Below are 22,906 nucleotides of genomic sequence, written 5' to 3' on the forward strand. Positions count from 1 at the left end.
CAAATCTTTGTACACTGAAATATTCTGATCTAGTATAAAATTTTCATATGTAAAATGCTTTTCCACACTTTATATAGGAGCAAAAATAAAATGGAGAACAGTTTTTTAAACGCGAAGTGAGCAGCTTTCTCCAAACCTTAACACAGGCTGCTCCTAAAGTTCAGAACACTCTCAGCTGCTCATGCATCTTCATGTAAGACCCCACTGTTTCTCTCAAAAGTGACTACAAAGGCCTTCACCCTGAGTATTTCTAAACATGTCTCAGAAATTAATGGAAGAGAATTGATTGTGAATTTTTGTTGCTTTTGTTTTATTTTGTTGATTTTTTCATACAGGAAAACATAGTTTACCAGAACTGATTTTTTTATGTAAATAAATAAATAAATAATTTTTAAAGAGGGTTTCTCTCTAGTCCAAAATAAAACTTAGAGTGAAGGGCAATGAGACACCAACAAGTCATTGATTAGAGCACAGATTTCTTAAAGGGAAGAGCTAGTTGCAAAGACTAATCTCTGTCTGATACAGAATAGGAACTCTTGCCAGTCGTTCTCTGCTATAGACATCAAGTATCTCAGACACCCAGCTTTTCAGCACATCTGATTTTCTCTTCTATTTATTCACAAAAATATGTCCCCATTTCATTTATTTTTGTTGAAAAGATAAGTGAATTAAAATGTTTTAATTTGCAGGATTCTTACTTTCCATTCAGCCCTGGTGCAAAGACAGATATAACAAAGCCTTTTTCCAATAAGTGAGAGATGGCTGTGCTTTAAAGTCACTCAGCTGTCAGTATTGATTGTTAGGTTCTTTATTAAGACCCACAGCTGAGAAATACATAATGCTTACAGTGCTAAAGGAAATCAGATTGAGTTTATTTGAAAATTGGTGATGTTAACTCTGTTCAGAGTGTCTGTACTCCTTTTTCACATGCGCAAGTGTAAAGCAAAACAGATTCTTCTGAGCACCATGGGAATTGTTATGATTCTTCATCATCATACAGCTATACAATGTGAATTTAAAATTTTGCCCAAGTTTTCACGTGTGCTTTGTACATACCTACCAGATGTGGTGAAGGCAGTGGAGAGTGAGGCCCAGCTGGATATGATGCGTGTACTGTGTCCTGACAATAAAAATTATCCTAATTACTGCCTCTGGGAAAGTGTCAGTTAATTTAAAACTGTAGCATGAAAAGGTGCCTCTTATAGTTTGACAGAGGTGCTATAGACTGCATAGTTTTCCTCTTTCGCTGTGGTAATACATAAAATTGGACATGGTTTTATTTTGTTTTCTCTGGAGATGATGCTACACTAATAAGTTTTAAAATAAATCTTTACAGATTGTTGTTTGCAAGTCTTTCTTGTAAAGAAAGACTTGTGAAACTAAGCAGTAGAAAATATATTAATAAGAAGAGTTCAAGAATTAACTGGATTAAAAGATAGTTAATATTTCTCTATCGATTCTTCTAACTCTGCTCATGAGTATGTGTCATCAGCAAAAAAAGCGAAGCTGCTATGTTGTGGTGGTGAGCTAGAAAGCAGGTCATCTGTCCAGAAACAGGCAGGTGGATGTTTAAACTTGCTGCGGATCACTGCTCGATTCCAGCTGACTTTTTCTAACAGGTGGCCTTGCCAAGTGGTGTGCCAAGGTGACATTCATCCAGGAATTGCCTGGATGGCACGATGCTTCAGACTGAGGAAGAGGGTCTTTGCTCTGATGCGGAAATTGCCAAAACTCATGTCTCATTAGTGTTTCCTAAAGTTCTTTGGAAACGAACAACAGTTTAATTAAAGGCTGATGTAAACACATTTCTGCACTTTCCCTACAGCATTTTATCACATTAGAATTGATCAAAATTGTTGCCTTGGGCTGTCTTGAACAGCTATACATCTGGAGCACCATTTGTGCAAGCTGCTGATGAACAGGCTACATATGCTATGCTTCACAGTAGCTCTTCTGCCTTCCTATATAGGCAGATTTACCTTGTTGGGAGATGAGATGATTTAACTATTTTTATTTGCATAAGCTCTTTTTGCTTTGATGTGGTGCTTTAAAATGTATAACATGCCACCCTTTTGAGTGCATGCATGCTGCATCTCCAAAGTAATATAAGAATACAGGCAATAGTGATTTGGAATAGCACTGAGAATTTCACATTTGAAGAAAATTCTAGGCAGGAGGGGACAAGGGATCTGATTAGTGTTGACCTTTCAATAACTTTGTCCAAGTGCTTTTGGCCTCTTTTTGCTTTTCATCTGTATTTAACATTTTTTTTACAAAAGTCTGTTGCTTTTTTTTTAATTCTCAAAGTAGTAAGGATTGGAATCCCATTCCTGAAACCTTAACATGGTCATAAGGGCAAATGGCTTTTTTTTTTTTTAACTATGTCATTCATTATGTAATTATCAGTATATAACTAAGTTCTCTGTAACTGTAAGACTTTATTACATGATGTGGAAAAAATAAGATGTGTTTTAAAATGAGAAAAGTATGTGTTTTCTATTATATAGAAACTACTAGTAAAATCATATGAAGTCTCACTGTCACTTTAGCTCAACCTTTGTTTAAGGATTCTTCGTGTGACTCTTGGGGATAGTGCATCCCTTCCAACTGGGCATATTCTGTGATTTTGTGATTTAAAGTGCTGTATTCAAAGACTCTGTTTCTTATGCAAAAATAAAGGCATTGAAAAACTGCTTTGCATTTTTAAATTTTTTTTCCTCACTTTTTTGTTTTTGTAACTGGCAACTCTCCAAAGAAACATATCTTGCATGTTTTCCTCTTAAATATTGAAGCTTCCTCTATTGGTCAAGGAGGAGATGGCTGCAGCCTTTCTTCCTAACCTATCCAAACAGTTATTCTGTCTCTCCTGTTGGCTTTATGTATTACTTGGCAGGGGCAGGAGCAGGAATGCTCCATCACGATGGCCAGACACGTGGGGAGAGTTGTGACTGTTGTGGAGGAAAAAGACTGTCTGAATTACTTCTCAATGCAAAGTGCATTGGTTTAAAAAGAAGTTGCTGCCTGCACTTCAGCAGTTATTCTTTGCAGTTGCTTTGCTATGTATAACAAGGCTTCTGAAGGTATCCCATGGTGGTGTATGGGCAAGCATACAAGCTGCTGTTTTGGTGGGTAACGAGTATTTTTATGGCAGTACTGAGTTTTATTTTCCAGGCTCACATTACCACGATGAGAAGGGAGTCAGCTGTATGAGAAGTACACTGTTTGATTTGTAATTTATTCTTTGTTTTCTTTGTGCTAGCTACAGTTCTTATTTCTATAAAGTAGGGGCATGAATTACACATTTTTAAAGTGAATGCTAGGATTATCATAGGTACCAATCACCTTTTCAGTGTATTCTTCTCAAATTAGTGATGCCACTGAGAGGTTAATGGGTATTATGATTAGATTGCACTTCATAAAGCATACTTCCTTTGAGCATTTACAATATTTTGGTTTTGAAAAACACAACTTTTGTGGTTTGAATGAAGTAACAGTTCCCAATCAAACTAAATCTCTGTTGAATTCCAGAGATCAGAGCTGCTGACATATGTAGACCTTCAGGAGATAAGCAGCTCTTTCTTTCATGTGTTCTGTTGTTGAACATGAGCTTTACAAAAGGAAAAGATTTTCCAGTTCCAGTCCATGGTTGTTTGGTTTGATTTGTTGGGGGTTTTTTCCCCATTAGGGAGACTTAAGTGCAGTAGTTTTAATTTGAAGTAAACTGTTTGTACATTCTCTCTTTTGCAATAGACTATATGTGGTGGAGTCACCAAAATATTTGGTCACTGATAAATTCTATGACAATTTCTGATGGCCACAGTGTTGTAGTCAGAGATGGTGTTTGTAACCTATTAGACACTCATCTTTTTTCTCAGATTATAATATTGCAGCATTTCTGCAGAGACAGATTATGCATACACAGAACCACAATACAAAGACAACAGCCAGTTAATTTTGTCCTGGACTTTTATAACACTTCATATCTGTTGGGGAAGTGTGGGAATTTTCTTGCCCTGATGGGTCTAGAGCCTAATATGAAGAAGCTAGGGCTATCATTTCAACAGAAATTCAAACATAGTGAAATGTTTGAAAATCATTCCAGGATTATTCCTATCATGGTTTACCTGTGCAAAGCTCAACTTAAGAAAATTCAGTGTTGCAATTTAAAAAATTATTTCTTAGCTTAGCAGAATATATTCAATAAAACTGTAAACATTTGGCAAGTTTTTCTTTTTTTGCCTGCTGAGCTATTAAAAATATTCCTCCATTTTCTTCCTCAACAAAACTGATTTACCAAATTTTTAAAGACAACTAGAACTGCCTCTGTCAGCACTCAGTGTTTTTGAGAACATTAGATTGCAACTGATCAGTATAATAAAATCATAACAACAACCTTCGACATCTGTTAAAACAGAATGATTTCTGAATTGCTCTGTTGTAAGCAGTTCTTTGTTCTTACTGAAGGTTTTGCTGAACTGAATCCTTTTGCAACAGCATTCTTGAAGATGTGAACTTTGCAGGGTATCCAGGCAATCACAAGACTTAGTTGTCAGGGCCAAAGAGGACTGCAGGAGTTGCAGGGGGATTGATGGAGGTTTACAGCCAGAGTCTGCTCGGGGTCTGGTGCTCGTGTCTATACAGGGCTTGGCAGCAGGATGGGACAGAGCAGAGAAGTGGAGCCTCGGTTTCATGGGTCCTGCTCTAAGTATTATTTTTAGGGTGAAAACCCACTCTTAATGTTTATCCAGTTCAGAAAGTATTGCTCCAATTTGGTTTCAATAAGACATTCACATTTTGCAGGCCTGTCTATGACTTCTGAGGTGATTACATGTGTCCCAGAATAGTAAAATACAGTGTACCAGTGTACCAGTGTACGATATTAAAATTATCAAAAATCCATTTAAAGCTACATGGTCCATGTAGGAAAATCAGCTGCAAAGTGGCTCCTGTCCAGTAAAGTGCTTAAGAACTTACGTTTTCTTTAAACGTGAGTTAGTACCATTGATTTGAAATGGAACCCAAATGCAGTATTGATGTGTGTCCTATAAAAATATTTGAAATAATTTGGTGCAAAGTCCAACAAATGTTGTTTAATTAATTTAAACTTTTAGAAAGAATACAGTAATTCAGAATACAGCTCTATGAAATATCAGTGAACTTGCATGGTAGAAATCATACATTTGTCCCTGCTAGTGTGTTATCTTCACATAGTTAACTCTAAAGAGATGTTTTTGCTGATAGGGAAACTGGAAGGAAGAAGTGGGAAGGACTTTCTTCAGATATGGAAAATGTGAGATAGAGAATTTAAAAGCATCCTTTGTTCTTAGGGAGGTTACATTGTTTCACTATGGTTTTGGGAAGGGTAAGGGATAAGTTTTGAAATAACACAATAATGAAAACCATAAACTGACATATGTATGGCAGTTATCCTACACACCTGAGTGTAGGTGTTCCATTAAAAAATGCAATAAAATTAAGTGGCTGTTGAAGGAACAGATGATTTGGTGATGTTCTGGGGAGCTGAGAAGTGTCTAGCAAAGTTTCTTCACTGTTTGACTTGTCTGGTATGAAAGGAATGTAGTTTCTGTTTTTCAGGACAAAAACCAGTTATGGGATTATTATAATTCTCAAGTTTGAAAGCAATAGTTTAAAATTAGTTTATTGGTCATAGGGGAGTTGGGTCACCAAATGATATTTATGCACCAACAGTGAAAAGAAATACCTTCAGTTTACAAAATGATGTGTCCTGAGACAGGCTTCTAAGCTAATGTCACCCTTCTGTTGTTTTTCTGTTACAGATATGTCTTCTCCTACAATGAAGAAACCTGAAAAGCCTTTGTTTAGTCCTACTTCTCCCCAGGATTCATCACCAAGATTGAGCACTTTTCCCCAGCATCACCACCCAGGAATCCCAGGAGTTGCACACAGTGGTGAGGGTTATGCAGGAGGAAGAAAAAACCTCCCTGTTCTTCTTTCCTATAATTAGGTTGTGATGCATTTTTGCAGACTTTCTTAGAGACCTAATACCATTTATAACACTGATTGAGAGTAAAAATGGAAAAGGTTATGATATCCTTGCAGGAGTGTTCATTAAACTGTTCAGGTAATCTGACTGCTGGAAGTTACTTAAAAGGATTTAGGATTAACCAGTGAATAAAATAAACTGTATACTGCATGAAGAAACTGACAGAGGAAAACCCTCTCTGTATTTCTTCCTTTCACCTAAATCCCTTTTTTATTTTTGTTGTTAGGACTATGTTGTATATAAATACCAATGGCTTCCAGTTGTTTAATACATGAGAGAAGTCACAACCATGTTCTCTATCACACAATGAAATAAATACCAGTGCATCTTTTGAATGCTTAGACATAGAGTCCTGATAAGTATTTTTCAACACCTGTTTTCTGGAATCCACAGTAAGTCCACAGTAAAACTTCACTTAAAGTGTGAAGGAGATACTTGTATACTTGTAATATGACAGAATGCATGTTGTCTTGAGACTTTATCAGTAACTACAGGGAAATTGCAGCATCATGGTCTGTTTAACTTTAGAGGTGAGACTGACCCTGATTTTTCAGTTGAGAATGTGGTCCTCAGAAGTGTCCCCTCAGCATCTCATCATGTCTCTTTATAAACTGAATATTAAGGGTTTAATTTTTTGAGTGGAACTGGATGACTAGGGGAGTAAAACAGATTTGAAAACTTTCTTCTTTTCTTTCACATGCAGTTCTACTTTGAGAAGTTTCTGTTTTATGATTTCTCCATGATTTCTAGTTCCCATCATTCAATTAACGTATAAAGACTATTTTCCCCTTAATGTCCACTTATTTTGTTTTATGAAAATGGGCCTGTGCTCATTCTGGTCCCTGTAAGGTTTCCACTACCAGCAAATACTCAAGCACGTCAGAGATGATGGGGGAAATGGAAGGTATAGATTTCTGCACATTTGTGTTTGTTTTGCACAGCTGCGACATGCCAGAGCAGTAAATAGGATTTTATATTTACACTGAATTTGGTGGGGCTATGTTTAAAATGAGTCTGCCCCAAAGAAATTATTTTTGATCCTATACTTATGTGTATATCTTTATATTTACTTTAGAGTATAATTTTCAAATATACATACTTGAGTCATAACCTAATTTGCAGGTGAGCTATTTACTTGATAGTAAACTTATTTTTATTTTTGTAGGCTGTTCTATTATGTCAGTGAGCAGCACCCAAAAACCAGCTATTTCAGCTTTAAAAATTAAGCTGAAAAAACCAGAGATGTGAAAGGTGGTCCAGAAAAGCACCTTGTGTTGATACAGTAAAGAACCATGAGCAGTTTATAAAAAACCTTGCTTATACAGACGCGATTTTGCACTTTTCTGCTGATGAAAATGAAAACGTCTTTTCTCCACTTCTATTGAACTTAGTACCTCTTTTTTAATACACCAAGTAGATGCTCTCTTGGTGTGTAGTAAGGGTGGAAACTGTGTTCTTGTGCAGTTCACTTCTAGACCAACAACTGGGCGGCAGAAAGACGTGCTGTACATTCCTTTCACTATGAAAACAATGCCAGTTGTTTAGACACTGCACACACTTTATAGCTGGAGAAGTATATGTTTGTAGGGGATGGAAAGAAAGAGCATACAAAGAAAAAAAAAAAGTGTAGATACTTTTTTGTTTGTCAGAGATAATTTTATTAGATGGATTGGTTTCCAGGATCTGAAGTTGGATGTTCATTAGGTTTTTCATAAAGGTCAGCAAATATTCGTAGCAATATTGCTAAGTAGATATTTTCCCCCGTCCTCAGATGAGGCAGATAGAGTGCAATACAGTGTGGAATCACTAACTGTTTTTTGGGGCTTGGTTACTTTCCTCAGTGTTGGAGTGCTTTGAATAAAAGTGTGGGGTTTATATATTAAGCAAGTATTTGATTTCTTTATTTGGGCTCCAGATGATAAAACTGTGCAATTGAAATGCCTTTTCATGCTGAAGAACCATAACTATTTAAAGAAAAAAAAAGGGAAAAAATATGATGGCATAACTCATAAACCCAAAACAAGATACAGTATTTACAAATTTGAAACAGTTGCACTTTCCATTTCCTGGGAGGATATAAGGGGAGGAATTGTATGATTTTTTATAAAAATGCCATGAAGCAGGAGTGCAGTGTATTGATTTATAACTGACTTTTTATTTTTCTTGCTGTGACACAGAGGTGAAGAATTTTAGAAGAAACAAGATGCGAAGTAATTTTAATTTTATTTTATCTTCTCCAGTCATCTCAACTAGAACTCCACCTCCACCTTCACCATTGCCATTTCCAGCACAAGCTATTCTCCCTCCTGCCCCATCTAGCTACTTCTCTCATCCAACGATCAGATATCCTCCCCACCTGAATCCTCAGGATACTCTGAAGAATTATGTACCTTCTTACGACCCGTCCAGCCCGCAGACTAGCCAGGTACTGTAACAAGAGGCGAACTCTCCAAAACAAATCCTGTGTGGAATTCCAGGGCATCTAGGCTGGTATCTCTCCATTTCTGGTCTCAGAGAAATCTGGAAGATGATATATGAGCGATACAGCTTTTTCTGTTCATCATGGTTGAATAAAGGGTACAGGGTAATCATATCCACTTGCTCTGTCAAGCATAAGAAAAATAGTTAATTGACTGAACAACCTGGCAGCAGTAACAGAGCAGTCCTGGTCTTGCACCCCTCCTGCAGGCTTGGTGCCTGTGTTCATGCAGGGCCACCAGAGGCAAAGTTCCTGCAGGATGCAGCAAGGAGTGCGCTGAAACATACATATGTCCAAGCACACACATATCATGGTGTATTTTATAAGCTGGCAATGAAAATCAGCTCTGCCAAGGTAATGCTAGCCTGGTTCCATAGGCACGTGAAATTTCTTTGGAGTGAGCACAGCACTGACCCACAAATTCTTTTTTCCTTCCTTTTGTAGAAAACATGCAGTAGCAGATGCGTTGCTGGCAGCTTCAGTTATTCAGACTTGTGTCTGATATAGAAAATTAACATGTTTTTCATTAGTGAAGTAATTTGTGAAGGATTGTGTGCAGAACTGCTTTCCATGACAGCACCAGCACGCAGCGTTAGCATGTGATCTGCACTATAGGATAAACTGCAGTTGAGACTTGGTCTGTCAATACCTGGAATATTTCCAATGTCAGTGTAATGTAATCTTTGCTGCTCAGAGTGTTATTTATTTTCGATGCCTTGCCTGAAAGGCTCTTATGGAGCCCTGTTGCTTGTGCTTTAGCATGTTTTTTGGAAGAGCCTTGGGAATGTAAACTGAAGAGACAATGGTCAGGTTTTTCTGCTCCTAAGAGTTGGTTTCCTTTGGAAGGACTGTCTTATCAAGGATGAAGGGGTTGCTATGACAGCATTTTGTTTTGGGCTTTGTTTGTTTGCTTCATTTGTTTTGTTTTTCATCAATAATGACAGGCCTTTCAGCATTCATTTTGGACACAACAGCAATAGAACTTGAGACTGAATCAAACTTCCTATGTTGAATAAGAGATACAGACCCTTTGAGCTGTGCAGAAGGTCGTGGTGGCTATTGTCCCCATGGGCTAATTCCCTGGTCCAGCTGCATGACTTTCTATATGTTTAGTTGAAAAAAAAAACAACCAACAAAAAAACAGTGGGTCCAAAAAACTAAAATTTTCTTTGAACAGAGAAATCCTAACTATGTGATTTTTGTTAGTTACAATATTAATGCAAATTAAACCAAAAAGTGATCATGAAGTATGTCGATTTTAGAATACAAATTGCACGTGGATTAAAAGTCTTTCAGTCCCATATAGCGCTTTTTCTGAGACTCAGCTGGGAATGTTGCATGCAGGACCTGATTTTAATTTGTGTAAAATTTCCATGAATAACAAAGTCTAATTAAGACACCCATTAAAAGTCCTTAGCGTTAATTCAGTGCAGAAAATCTCAGAGTTCTGTTGGATTTTTTTTTTTAAACTGATGTCTTAATTAGGCACTATTAGGGGAAAAATTATGCAAATTAAATCAGGCCCTTACTGTTATGCATTTCTTTAATTATTCAGTGCTTGTTTTACTTACATTTTGATTTTTTATATATGTTAAAAGAGCAGATTAGGTGATAATCTCTCTGGATTGTTTCATGTTCTGCTTTGGATCATTACTGAAAAAAACCCCAACATATAAATGAAGCATCTTACTTTCTTTCAGACAGTTGAAAAATGTGCTGTCTTATGATTTTAACATCAGGGAGTATATTAACTTAGCAGGAGTTACACCTTCAATTTTTTGCCCAACTCTCTTTTCTTACCTCTGGTTGAAAGAATAATCTTTAGACCTTAAAAGATAAAATTTTACCCTGCTGATTTTTTTCAGAGTATTAACAATCTGAAAACACTTCATGTGCTTGTATCCTGGTATCGTAGGGAATAACAGGCCTAACTGGTGTAAATTTAACACTTTCATCAGCTTTCATAGCCTTTATATTAGGGCAATGTTTTTAATTTCATTTGATGTTTGATTTAGTTCCTGAGAAGAAGGAACAAGTATGCAATTTCAGGCATCTGCATCAGCTATTCACAAAATTTTATTATCATTAATCACAATTATTAGTAGAATATTTTTAAAATTTAATTCTTTAGAGTTCACCTCTGATATTTGCTGTACATTGGAGTAGTTGCATGCCTAGTCAAAATATCCCTAAAGAGAACACTTGAAGTTTGACTGTGCAAAGAGTAAAAACAGCAGGATTAATTTTTTGCTTAGGAAAAGAAGCAACCATCTGTGAAGTTTCAGTGACAAAAGGGAATTGTTCTGATACAATGGCATGCTTTGAGCCAAACCAGTTTTTCTTTTCTAAATAAAACATGAATTTTTGTTTAGACAAATTTAATTATTATAAAATTCAAAACTGCATCTGTAGGAATACAGGTCAAATTTAGTAATAATGTAGGAATACATCAAATTTAATTATACTTTCCCACCTCAAAACATACTCATTTGGATTTCAAAAGGAGAACTCTGATGATCATTTTAATTTCATCTGTAGAAATAGAAAGGATGGATACCCTGACAGCATTTACCTAAAATGAACTGTTCCTCCCCAACATCTTTCAGTAATACGCTAATTTAGATTGTTACGACAGGCAACTGAGATGCCTTGTATCCCCACAGCAATTTTGAGATTAATTACATTCCTGCTGCACTGATTATAGTGAGGCAGTCAGGCTATTCAATGGAATACTTTAAGTAAAATTAGTTTAAAGATATAGAGCTCCCATAGGTTTCCATGGTGGGAAGCAGTGGGCAATTTTCTTGACATAATGTCAAATACTCTAAATTATGTGTGATGAACAGTCAGGAAGTTCAAACAGGCCCTTTGGCTGCAGTGAAAAATGATTCAACAATGGATGATTCTAAACAAAAGAGAGCTGTGGCTGTCGGTTTCATGAATATCTGCTTTTTATCGCCTGCTCAATCTGGAGAATAAACAAACAAATGTACTGAACAGAAATGAACCTTGTTAGCTATAGAGCTGGACTTGTCTTCAACTAGTAGTCTGAAAAGTTCTCAAGGTTATGAGAACTGCTGCACTTTCCACTAAGAATTTCAGCTGAGCCCTTTTTATTATACTTATTTCAAAGCTTTTCTTCTTAACTAGGCATTCATGTTACTAGTTAAGACTGTATGTGTGAGTGTGTATCTGTATTATGATGGGGTGCGGATATCTCCAACTGGTACTAGTTACTGTAAGTTTCATCAAAAACTAATTTATTGATATGTGTCTAATCCGCCTACGGTGTTTATCCATCTACAGTGTGTTGAGGTTTTCAAATCTACCACAAATTTCAAGCACGTGTTACCTTTTTGAATCATTCTAGATGGGTGAATCTTTTAATCCTAGAAAATATTACCTCTGTGTCTGCGTAATGTGTGCATGCACACACGCACATAAATATGCACTGTGCACACTTGAAATGTATTAATACTCAAGAGCATATGAACCACTTTATAGTATCAAAGTCAGGCTTCTAATGACCCTGAACAAATCAAGTACACCACCACTTGTGTGGCTGAAAACAAACCCAAAAGTTCCAAACTTAGTGCACTGTTGAATTAAATAGAAAAATTTCCTGGTTAAGGTGTGGTGAATCACAGAAGAAGGATCAGCAAGTGTGATGAAGGAAACAATGGTAAAGCAAACAGCTGAGGTGAATTCCTCTGAGGAATATCCTTCAATCAGTGAGAATTTTTTTTCTGACTGAACCAAGCAAACAGAAGTAGAAAATCTTTCAAGATGTTTGAGTATGGATTTGAAGGGCAAAATCTACATGTAACCTTAGATCAAATATTGTGATATTTTTGATGACATATGCAGTTTTCAGTGATATGGCAAAAATTGACTCCAGTTTGGAGGAGTTAAATATTGGACCCTTTTTCTCTTACAATAAATGCCTTACATATGTGGTGTCTGAGTGAACTGCTAACTGTATGTTGACTAAAATTCGTGAGCCTGATAAAACGTACTTTGTTGCAATGTGGTCTAGTTTGCAGCTTTATTTTTTTGTTGGTTTTATCTTTTTATGATGATAGAAATATCTGAAGTGCTTGAGAAGACTTATTTATCTGGAAGCCACTTATTTTCCTCTCATAATTGATTGGGATATTCAAGTTTCTATTCAATGACAGACATGCACACTCTTCAAGAACATCAGGCAGATGCTTTGTCATTCTTCAATACAATAACTACAGTCATTTAGCATTGAGAAGGGAATCTTATGAGGCTCTGTTTGGGCTGGTCAAAGGGTTTCCTGTTTGTTCTTGGGAAAGTACTAGCAGAATAAGCCAAGAAAAGCAATGTTGTGTGCATGTGGTTTCTTTGGTATAGCTAGCACCTTTATTTGTTGACATTTAATAATTTCCAGCTTCTTGGGCAAATCCTTTCTTGTAATTTTTAAGAAATTATTGAAGATTAAGGAAAGCAATGTGCAGTTTTTAATTGTGATTTGACGGCAGAGAGCAAAAGAGTCCTATCTTAGTGCTATCTATCAGCAAGGCATTTTAAGATTAATTGCAATTGTAACTGATTACTTTGTGTAGTCTGCACTAAATGCATGGGTATAAGTCTCCAGAGTGCATGAAATAGCATGTAACATAAAGATATCTTTTGAACATTTATCTACAAAGGGATTTCCTTTCCCATGCTTCTGTCACACAAACTTACCCTGTTGTTAAGGCAAATTATGAGGAAAGTTGGTTATTTCCTTGTGCTCTACCTCTTGACAAATAACCCAGGTTTTTATGAGCTCTGTAAAATTGTGCTTCAAGATGGAGGACTCTAGAATATCTTATGGCATCCATGTCTGAACCTGGATTGCCGAAACTGTGTGGTTGCTGTCAGTTTCAGCAGCGTTTCATCAAGGTTTTCTCAAATGGATGAGACTAAGAGCTTTATAGAACAAAGTTAGCACCTTGATTTCTTATAGAAAGTAGTACAGAAGGGATGTTGTCAGCCAAGAACTGGCAACAACATGTTTTTTTCTAAAGCTAATTCCTCAAGTAGACAGGTAGCTGCATGTCACACCGGATGAAGCTTTTGTGTGGCATCTCAGAGAGAGGTCTGTGTAAGATGTGCTGTTGCAATGAGTTATTCAGATTCCTGGTACAGAAACTAGGGAGATTCATCCTTATGAAAAGTGGTAAGGGGCACTATAAAAAGGCAAAGTACATTTCTGTTGCTATCATAGTGTTCAGTAGCAGAAAGGAAATCTGTATAGTCTTGCTTCATTTTAACCAAATGCTTTCTGTTACCCACTAGGTTCAACCTGAGGGCGACTGCCCTAAAATACCTTCTACAGTCTCACTGGTGGTACTCTAATAATGCCATTCCCTTATGTTTAGCAGAGTCTCAAAGGCATTATTATTATTATTATTACTCAGATAGGTAACTTGTGTATATGAATTCCACACATGAAACTGCCTGCTGTACCAGTGAGCTGTCTCTGTTGGAATAATAACATGGGCATTGGATTTTTGCAGGTGATTTAGCATTAGGGTGCCCTAGGCAAAAGGGAGAGGAGGAGAGTTAGAAAAATGAAAGTTACTACTTCTAGTTTCTTTTACTTGTAGATTTTCTGAAACATCAGTCACCCTCTGTGGATACCACAGAGCACAAGGACATGGGCTCACAGACAGAACTTATGATGATCTCATACTATGATCTATGAACTATGATCTCCAGGTTTACACATGTGTCTAGTAGACAAATGTGAAAGTAAGATACTTGTTATGTGAGCAGGGGACCAAAATGGACTGGATTTTCTATAACTTCATCAACAAAATTAATTCAATCAGTGGTCTCAAAACTACACTGTTATAGGGTTTTGTAGTGATACTGTCCAGCATAGCATCTGAACTTTGTCATTACAAGTGAGTGGAATTGTTGAGAGGAAATGTGTGACATTATTTCTAAATACACTGCATCCAGTTGATCACCTGGTTATAATAAGGTAACCTTCTTGTGAAACACAGAATTTCTATTAAAAACCTGTGTTTTGAGTTGCAAATATATTATTCTTCAAGTGTAGTAATTAGATGGTATATAATATATATCTAGGACATGCACAGATTAAGATGATTTCTGGCCTTTCTTAATTATTTATTTGAAGATGCTATGTATTTAAGATTCAAAGGAAAATTTGATTTATTTTATTTGGATTTTGAAATTATAATTACAATTATTTTGTTAAAAAAATGTGCAGATTTAGACATCAAATATATTTGAAATTTTGAGTAATAAATACTTTATGTGAGTTGTTTAATAGGTATGTCAAATTTCTGTTATGTTTGGATATCTCATCTGTAGATGTTAGTGGTTGATATTTCACTATGGCATTAGAAAGACTTTTGTAACACTAGAAATAGTGATCTATATGACAAAACACTGTCCTGAAATGTAACTGAATATGTAAGGGTAAATGTGCTGATATTTGGGCATATATTTAAACAGAATATATATCCTTAGACCTGAGGATTGACTGAAAGTGCGTACAATGCACACCATCAGATAGGAACAGTCTGATATTCTGAGTTATGTTACAACTACGACAACAAATACAACTCATCTGTGGCTTTGGGCACATGAATGAATTAAACTGTGGCAATTCAAGATAGTGTGGAATTAAAAAGCTGGAAAATATAACACATCTAAAAATAAATTTAGCCTCTAATCCAACAGTAGAAAAATGTATAACTGCATAAATCAGGGTTAAATTTGCCAGACCTTCATTGTGTTTGCTTCTTTTCCTCTCCAATTTTCAAATGCACATCTTGTTTACCTAACACAGCTGCCTTCATGGAATTTGCTGGAGGTTTATGCCTCAGGCATCATCTCTCTGTGAATCCATCACAAAGACATATTGAGGCCCTATTTGATAGTAACAGTTGATTTTTCACCTGTAATGCAGTTGTCTGTAAGAATCTCTTCAGGGAAATCTGGAACTAGAACTTAGAACTTATTTGATCTAAGGACAAAATTAATTTGTATTAAATGATGTGCTGTAAATATTTGTACTTGTAATTCACGCAGATACTGTCCAAATAGACTAAAAACTTAAAGCAGGTCAGAGGACTTGAGACATCCGAGAGAGTCAATGTTCATGAGCTTCTGCTGCTATCAACTACCACAGCCCAGGATCTAGACCTTTATTTCAAAAGCTTTTAGTTTTGTGTTTCCAAAGATAATCATAGAAGTGTGAATTGAAAATAAACCGATGCAGCAGTATCAGCATCAATTCTGAAGACAGGCCAAAGCAATGACTCTGAGACAATTATGTGATCTGCTTATTAGGACTACTTTCATGATCTTAAGCTGCAAACTAATTATGATAACTTAAATATCAGCTTGGTTAACTCTACACTGTTGTTCACTGTAAGAAAGGCAAGTATGGATGTTTCGTGAAGGCTTCTTATGAGTGACATTCCTGTAACAGAATTTGGGAGAGCATCAGAGTTCTTTTCATAAACTTACTTTCAAATGCAGAATACTTAGGAAAAACAGTGATGTTTTAAGAGAATTTCATATGCACCATTTTCTATGAAGAAGAATTATATTTATAAAAGTTCCACTAGGTATGTGCTTAGCTACAGCTCTGGTTAGTTAAATTTAAATACAGGAAACTTTCAGTATGAGAGAAGAAGTTAGGTTTTTAGACATAGTATGAACTTATCCTTTCTTGTGTTATCCTTTTTGCTGTGCAATACCTGAACAATATACACTATTAGACATTATTGCAAAAATTTAAAACGACTATTCTGTTATAAATGTGAAAACACAGGTAAAGTACTGGAAAAAGGAGAATAATAGCCATTAGAGATTACAAAAATAAAAACAGAATAAATCATATATGACAGTCAGAATATATTTGGGGAAATGTGACAATATGCAATAACATTTTTAAGAGATAGATAACTGGATTGATGTTGCATTTGAAATCTAATATGCAGAATCTGAAATCTTGGAACCATGAGAATTAAACTTACCAAAGTAACATTTTCTTACTTTAGAGGTTTTATTTTTGTGTCTAGTAGATATCAGTTTCATTGGATTGCATCTGCACTCAGTTTCATATGTGAGACATACCTACCATTTAAGAAGAAATTGGGGAAAACAAAAAAAGAAAAGAAATGTGTGCGGGGAGTCACAAACTGCATTTGCTAAAATCACTAGTGACAACTCCATGGTTGTCAACAAGGACAGGATTTCACCCTCTATTTGGATGAAGCATGTGATGTATTGCACTGCTGTTGTGTATTGCACTGCTGTTGTGTATTGCACAGGGGAAAACATGGTTTACAAGAGAATGAGATATAAATATAATCTTTGTCTTAACAATGAACAAGGAAAGAGTCTGCTCATTTGGGCAATATAAATAAAGCCTAAGCTGGACTCCATGTGAGCCACTGGATTCCTGTTGACTGGGATCACTATGGGACAATATAATGCTGTAATCATCCTGGGCTCCTGCTCTGTCCTTCTAATTTATTCTCATTTATTCAAGCCTGTCTTTAGAGACAGCTGCTTTTTTAAGCTGACGATACTGCCTTTTTCAATCCATACATGCTCCGTGAAATCTGCTTTCTTAGGTTTTAATAAAAATTGATGATTTTGTAAGGAATTCTCAACTGTTTTTGTGATGTTAGCACACCACATAAGATAAGGCTCCTAAGGTAGCTCTGTGGCCGCGGGTCAGTGATTCCACCTAGGAGCTACCAGATGCAACTGAGACGTGGTATTCCCTCCAGCAGGCTGTGTGGACAGCTGGGCTACCAGGACAGGAGAGAGGGCTTGCCTCTGCAGTAGAATTCCTAGAAGCATAGTGAAAATTCATTCCAACATAGCAAGCAGATCTTACTGACAAGAGTTATGTTTAGGAAGTGACTTTTTCTCATTTAGAGGGATAGGTTGTTGGCCACTTAATGTGCATTTTTACTCTTATTTTTCATTGTAAGGCTTGCGATTTTAGGGAGGGAAATAGTCTGCTAACTGCTCAATGTTCCTGCGGACACCAGATTGGTTCCATTTGCACTTATATTTTCTAGTGTTTGCTGCTTAGTTTTAGGTGTCCTAAACAAGACTCTCCGACTCTCCCTTGGGTGCATTTGCAAAGTCTAGTAGATCATACTGCCAGGACGTTTCTCCTGCTATTAGTTTTAAATTTCCTCCTTCTCGATTTCATTCCATTACCCCGAGTATGTATTTCCTGTATTTTCCAAATAATTCCTTCCTCTTCTATGTGTTTATACTCCTCACATACTTGCAGTAATTGTCTGAATGTGATTATTATTTCATTAGCAAAATCATGCTTACCTCTTTTAACCTTTCCTTGAATGAGTTGAATTGGGTCTTTTATCAGTCCATGTCTTTAAGTTATCTTAAATATGACAAGATCCTTCTGATAAAAAGATTTCCAGTATTTCATAATTTGTATGGCTTTTTTTAAAATACTTATGACTCGTATAGTACACAATCAGTTTAAGACAGAAGTTATCAGTTACCATTGAAAAAACTATTTACTACTAGTTGATTTTATTGCAAGTTATTTACCTTTGGAGTATTTGCAGTCATAGAGAATGTTTAAGGCGTGTTTAAGCACTGGATAAACATATACATTTACCAGTCAACTTTGCCAATTTCACATATGCCTATACATATAAAGTAGCATAATACCTTATGACCTGCACCATAAGGCCATACACAGACTGCCTCTTGTATCTATGGAAGAAGCGTTCTTACTTATTATGCTCTTGACTTGCAAAGTTCCCGTTATGAAACACTTCTGTGTTTTTGGTAAGTGGCTTTTGGCCAGATGTTATGATGTGTGCGTTATAGTGCATTGTATCCAAATCCAAATTCCCAAGCATGTGAATTATTAGTTAGCCTTCCAGTATGAGTAATCTCTCTGGACAGCTGTGGTCAAGTCTTGATTATCCTCCAAGCCAGAGTAGTATGGCATGTGAAAACAGAGGTTTCACATCAGTCATTTGCTCTTAATACTTCATACATTACGGCCTCTGCCTGGTCAGTTTACTCCTGCTATGATAGGATTTTTGTTCACAGACACTGCATGAACAGCAAATATATTTTGAAACTATCTGACACATGTTGCACCCAAACAGAAAGAAAGCTTACCAAAAAGTACTGCCACTCAAGCATGTACTACCTATGAGAGAAGAGACCTGCCTGATGACAAATATCTCCTAGAAATTCATGGCAATGCTATAACAGCACATTCCAAAATGCAGGTACTACAACCATGGGCATTTTGGAAAACCCTAAGATAGGTAGGTTCCTTAAATGCAATGTATATGTTTCACAAGGCATTCTTTTGGTTTTGTTTTGTAGCCTAACAGCAGTGGTCAAGTAGTAGGGAAAGTGCCTGGCCATTTTACTCCAGTTTTGGCACCCTCTCCCCATCACAGTGCGGTGCGACCTGTGACCCTGACCATGACAGATACTAAACCCATCACTACATCCACTGAAGGTGAGGCATCTTCACCTACAGCAACCAGTAAGTATTTCTTTAGGAAACAAAAAATGTCCATCGAAGATTCGATATGATTTCAAATTGAGGCCAGAAAAAGGCGCCTTTTCCTACTATTTGACCAAGTGGGTGCTCATCATTTTACATGGAGAGCAAATGTGATCTGACTGCAAAGCTTTTCCTCTGCAAATTTCAGCCAGTGAGTGGATCATGTTACATGAACCAAAGTTTGTGACATGACAACTAAAATGAAAGGGAAAAGCCTGCATATTTGACCACTGTTCAAGGAAAAGAAAATGTGTTTGTTCATCTGAGGCGGACATTGTTAAGACACTGAGAAGCACACCAAGACAACCAGGTTTTACAATGACCCACAGATGGAATTACAAACAGAGATTGGATAATTTGCTTCTCAATGAACTTTCCTACAGAAATCAAGCCTGTTTGCAACACATAGTGAATCCGAGCTATGACAATTGCATGTTAATATAGGTTGTGTCATTTTTACCAGAAACAACTGCTGTGGCAAAAGAAAATTTCTTCTCATTGCTGCAAAGGATGGTAGACCCACTGTTTGTGGTTGTTGTTTTTTTGGTGGGGTTTTCTTAATACAAAATAACAAACTTCATCTTCAATATTTTAAGCTCTTTATTACATATAGGACCATGTTATTTATCCTATTATCTTCAATGGAATTGCGCTTTTGGAAATAGGAGCAAAGGTGTTACCATATCTAGGCTAATCTCTTCCAGATACTCATGTTTAGTTGTGCAAAATGTTGCATTTTTACTATGTTCTGCATTTCTGTTGTATTTGAATTTTTACTGGGACTTGAGATGGCCAGTGGTGCCGTTGTTTATCAGAGTGGTGAAGATTTTTAGACGCTTCCATATACACTTTGGAAAAAAATTTACTAGTCTAAAAATAGACTCTTTAGGGTCTGTTACATTAAGATAATTTTTTGTAGACCTATTTGATATTTGAACTGCAAATCCAGATGATAATTTTTGGTCTGTCATTAATGGAGACCATAAACTGTATGCCTTTCAAGTGTCACACTCCTTGAAATCTTTTCATTAGAATATGAAGCAGATGTGAGAGTTGCGCATAGGAGTGGTCAAGATGTAAAAGAGAAAAGAGAGGTTAAGAATTTATGTTTATTATGAAAGGATAAAATGTTTGGACAAACTACTGTTTAAGTATAAACAAATAATTATATGGATAGTTTTCTGGAAGCATTTCAGCTGTTTTTTCAGTATAGGTAGAGTGTATCTGTAGCCCCACTGGTGGTTTGTGGTACAGTTCTTGCACCTTTTAAGAAGAGTTAGTTTTAGCAGCAAAGAAGAAACTGTTGCTCTAAACATTTGGACCAGAACAGAAAACTGAGAACACTGAGTTCATGTGTAGTTTCAAGTATTGATGGTTTCATTCTCTTTGCTATTTGTCATGATCTTGCTTGACCTACATATCTGTGTCAGATGAAGTCAGGGTTTCTGATACAGATGGCCAAAAGAGCACACACAGTGCCGGGACTGTGTTGGGATGTTGTCTGGTAATCTGATCTTAATTTTCAACATTACAGGAAAGCATACCTAGTCTGTTCATTGTCCTACTACTAAGGGAATGGTTAGGACTATATTTTCCAGTTAAATAATCTCTCAGTTTGTTGTGCGATTCATGGGAACTTGGGTAGCTCATTCCCACTGAACTTTAGAACACCTTGGCTTAGATACTTGAAATAAAGCCTCCTTGAGCAGTTTGCAAGTAACTTCTTGTCATTGCAGCATATAGATAATAGTAGAAAAAAATCCCTATTTGCAGATTTTATTTGAATGTGCCAGATAGTGTATAAATGCTACATGCTTAGGGTGTTATGATTTTCAGAGCATTGCAGTAGTCTATCTGCTAGTAAACCCCTTTGAAATTGGTTTGTTACTGTAACAGCAAAGCACATGAAGAAATGTAGCTTGTTGATGAAGAAAATAGCAAAAAATGAGGGATCGTGTCCTACTGATATTTAAATTATTTGTATATGAATACATATAAACTGTATTATCAGTCATAATAGACCCATCTCAGAAAGTGCTAATGTTAACTTAATGGGAAAATCAACACTGAATATACTTTATGGCACAGTTTTACTTTTATTTGCAATAACTGATTGATTGGTTGAAAATATATATTGATATATATTTATATAACTTATGCTTGGCCAACAAGTTATCATGATTATTCAGTCTGATGAGAATTAAATAGCAATTAAATGATTAGCACTCCTTTTCATTCTGAAGTGCAATAGCAGAATTGTTTTGAATAAGAAAGAACAGCAGGCTTTAATCATATTTGGAGAACCCTGTGGCCTCCACCATAATTTCCTTCTAATAACTTGTTAATTTTTATGACAGTTTTTTGGTGAAGCCTGTTTACTGTATGTAGCATTTTTAATTTTTTTTTAAATTAATACATTTTGCTTGCTTGTATTTTCTGTATGACTTTAGTACTAAGAGGCCAGTTCAGTAAGTACTCCCATCTAGCTTCTCACTGGTATCCTTGTATGTGTCTGTCCATTTTCAGTGGTTTTGCTACTAAGTCTTTGCTATTTTGTCAGCAAGTTTCCAGTTGGTTCAAGTTGCAGTGTGGACATCTCTGCACTGGGCAGTGGAGTAAGATCACCTAAGTAACTAGATATGTGCCAATAAAAGCCACGAGCAGGTAATGGCAGAGACCAGACAGGAATGTGTCCTACAGGTGAAGTATTCATATCCTGTAGCTTAATCCCAGCATCACTTGTCATTCTCTTTCTCCTCAGAAATGGATTTCTTCAATCTTCTGTAGCAGACAACGAGAGACTTCTTTAAATTTTTCCCATGGGAAAAAGTTGTTTCCTGATGAATGGGAGAGTTGATTATTTACTATAATATTGCACAGTAAGAATTAGTTCCTTTCTTATGAAAATCCTAGTCAGGTTACATCCCATTTTCAAAGGCCTGTAAAGATTCATTTACATAAGTAAACCAAACTTTTTATTCTAATTTTTGTTGTTCTTTTACAGTTGTGGTTGGTAGGTGTTTTGTTTTTTTTTTTTAACAGAGCCTTCACAGCAGTAAAGATAATGTGTATATTAATATTTTCTCTCAACGTTGTAATTTCAGTGATTTCACAGGTGCTTTAGATTGGTAAAATGGAAATAAAAATTGTGATTCCTTTAAATAAATATTTTAAGACATCACTTGACAAAAATTAATCAGAGGAACTACTGTTTAAAAGAGACATCATTATAATTTACACATGCAGCTTCCATTGAAGTTTATAGGAATTTACACATGCCCTCCTATATTTGGTCCAGTTTTTCTTTTGCTTCCTCTTGACTAAAGAAAAACCACAGACACATCCTATATAATGCAAAATCATAACTCTGGATCTCTCATATTTGTACTGTACCTGCACAAGGTAATAGTTATGATAGGATGGTATTTTTATCAATATGTTTTGTTCTTCCTTAATCAGCCTACACAGCCTCAGGCACATCCCAAGCCAATCGATATGTGGGACTAAGCCCAAGAGACCCATCCTTCCTACACCAGCAACAGGTGGGCAAGTTTCACATAGGTGTGATGATACAGAGAAGCCTTTGCGATATTACCTTCCTACGTGCTGCCGCTGTTATCTTGGATTAGATTGAAATCCTAAGGGTTTCAGTATTTGTCATGTGAGGATGAAGTTTATTCAAAACAACTGAACCCTTTGAGAAATACCAACTTAGCCTATGCTGTATTTCTTAGATTTGTGCCATCTTAAGGAACTTCTAACCATATTTCTTCCATTATTTTCTTTTTTCGAGAGCTCATACATGTAATCTTTAATAGAATTT

The 22,906-nt window shown here is 36.2% G+C and overlaps 1 protein-coding gene across 7 annotated transcripts in view; it reads left to right on the forward strand.

Moving 5' to 3' along the window:
• NFIB (nuclear factor I B) overlaps positions 1 to 22,906 on the forward strand; it is a 169,248-nt gene that overhangs the window by 120,590 nt on the left and 25,752 nt on the right. For 3 of the 7 annotated variants that reach the window (XM_008921623.3, XM_018070282.2, XM_018070281.1), the window contains exons 7-10: positions 5,799 to 5,930; positions 8,266 to 8,450; positions 18,897 to 19,062; positions 22,543 to 22,625. In XM_008921623.3, the coding sequence (XP_008919871.1) occupies positions 5,799 to 5,930; positions 8,266 to 8,450; positions 18,897 to 19,062; positions 22,543 to 22,625 (566 nt within the window). The remainder of the gene's footprint in view (positions 1 to 5,798; positions 5,931 to 8,265; positions 8,451 to 18,896; positions 19,063 to 22,542; positions 22,626 to 22,906) is intronic. The other 4 variants (XM_008921624.3, XM_018070283.2, XM_008921625.3 and 1 more) reach the window with 2 other exon arrangements.

This window comes from Manacus vitellinus, unplaced genomic scaffold (genome assembly GCF_001715985.3).
Source record: "Manacus vitellinus isolate BGI_N305 unplaced genomic scaffold, ASM171598v3 scaffold_18_pilon, whole genome shotgun sequence".
Taxonomy (NCBI): Eukaryota; Metazoa; Chordata; class Aves; order Passeriformes; family Pipridae; genus Manacus; species Manacus vitellinus.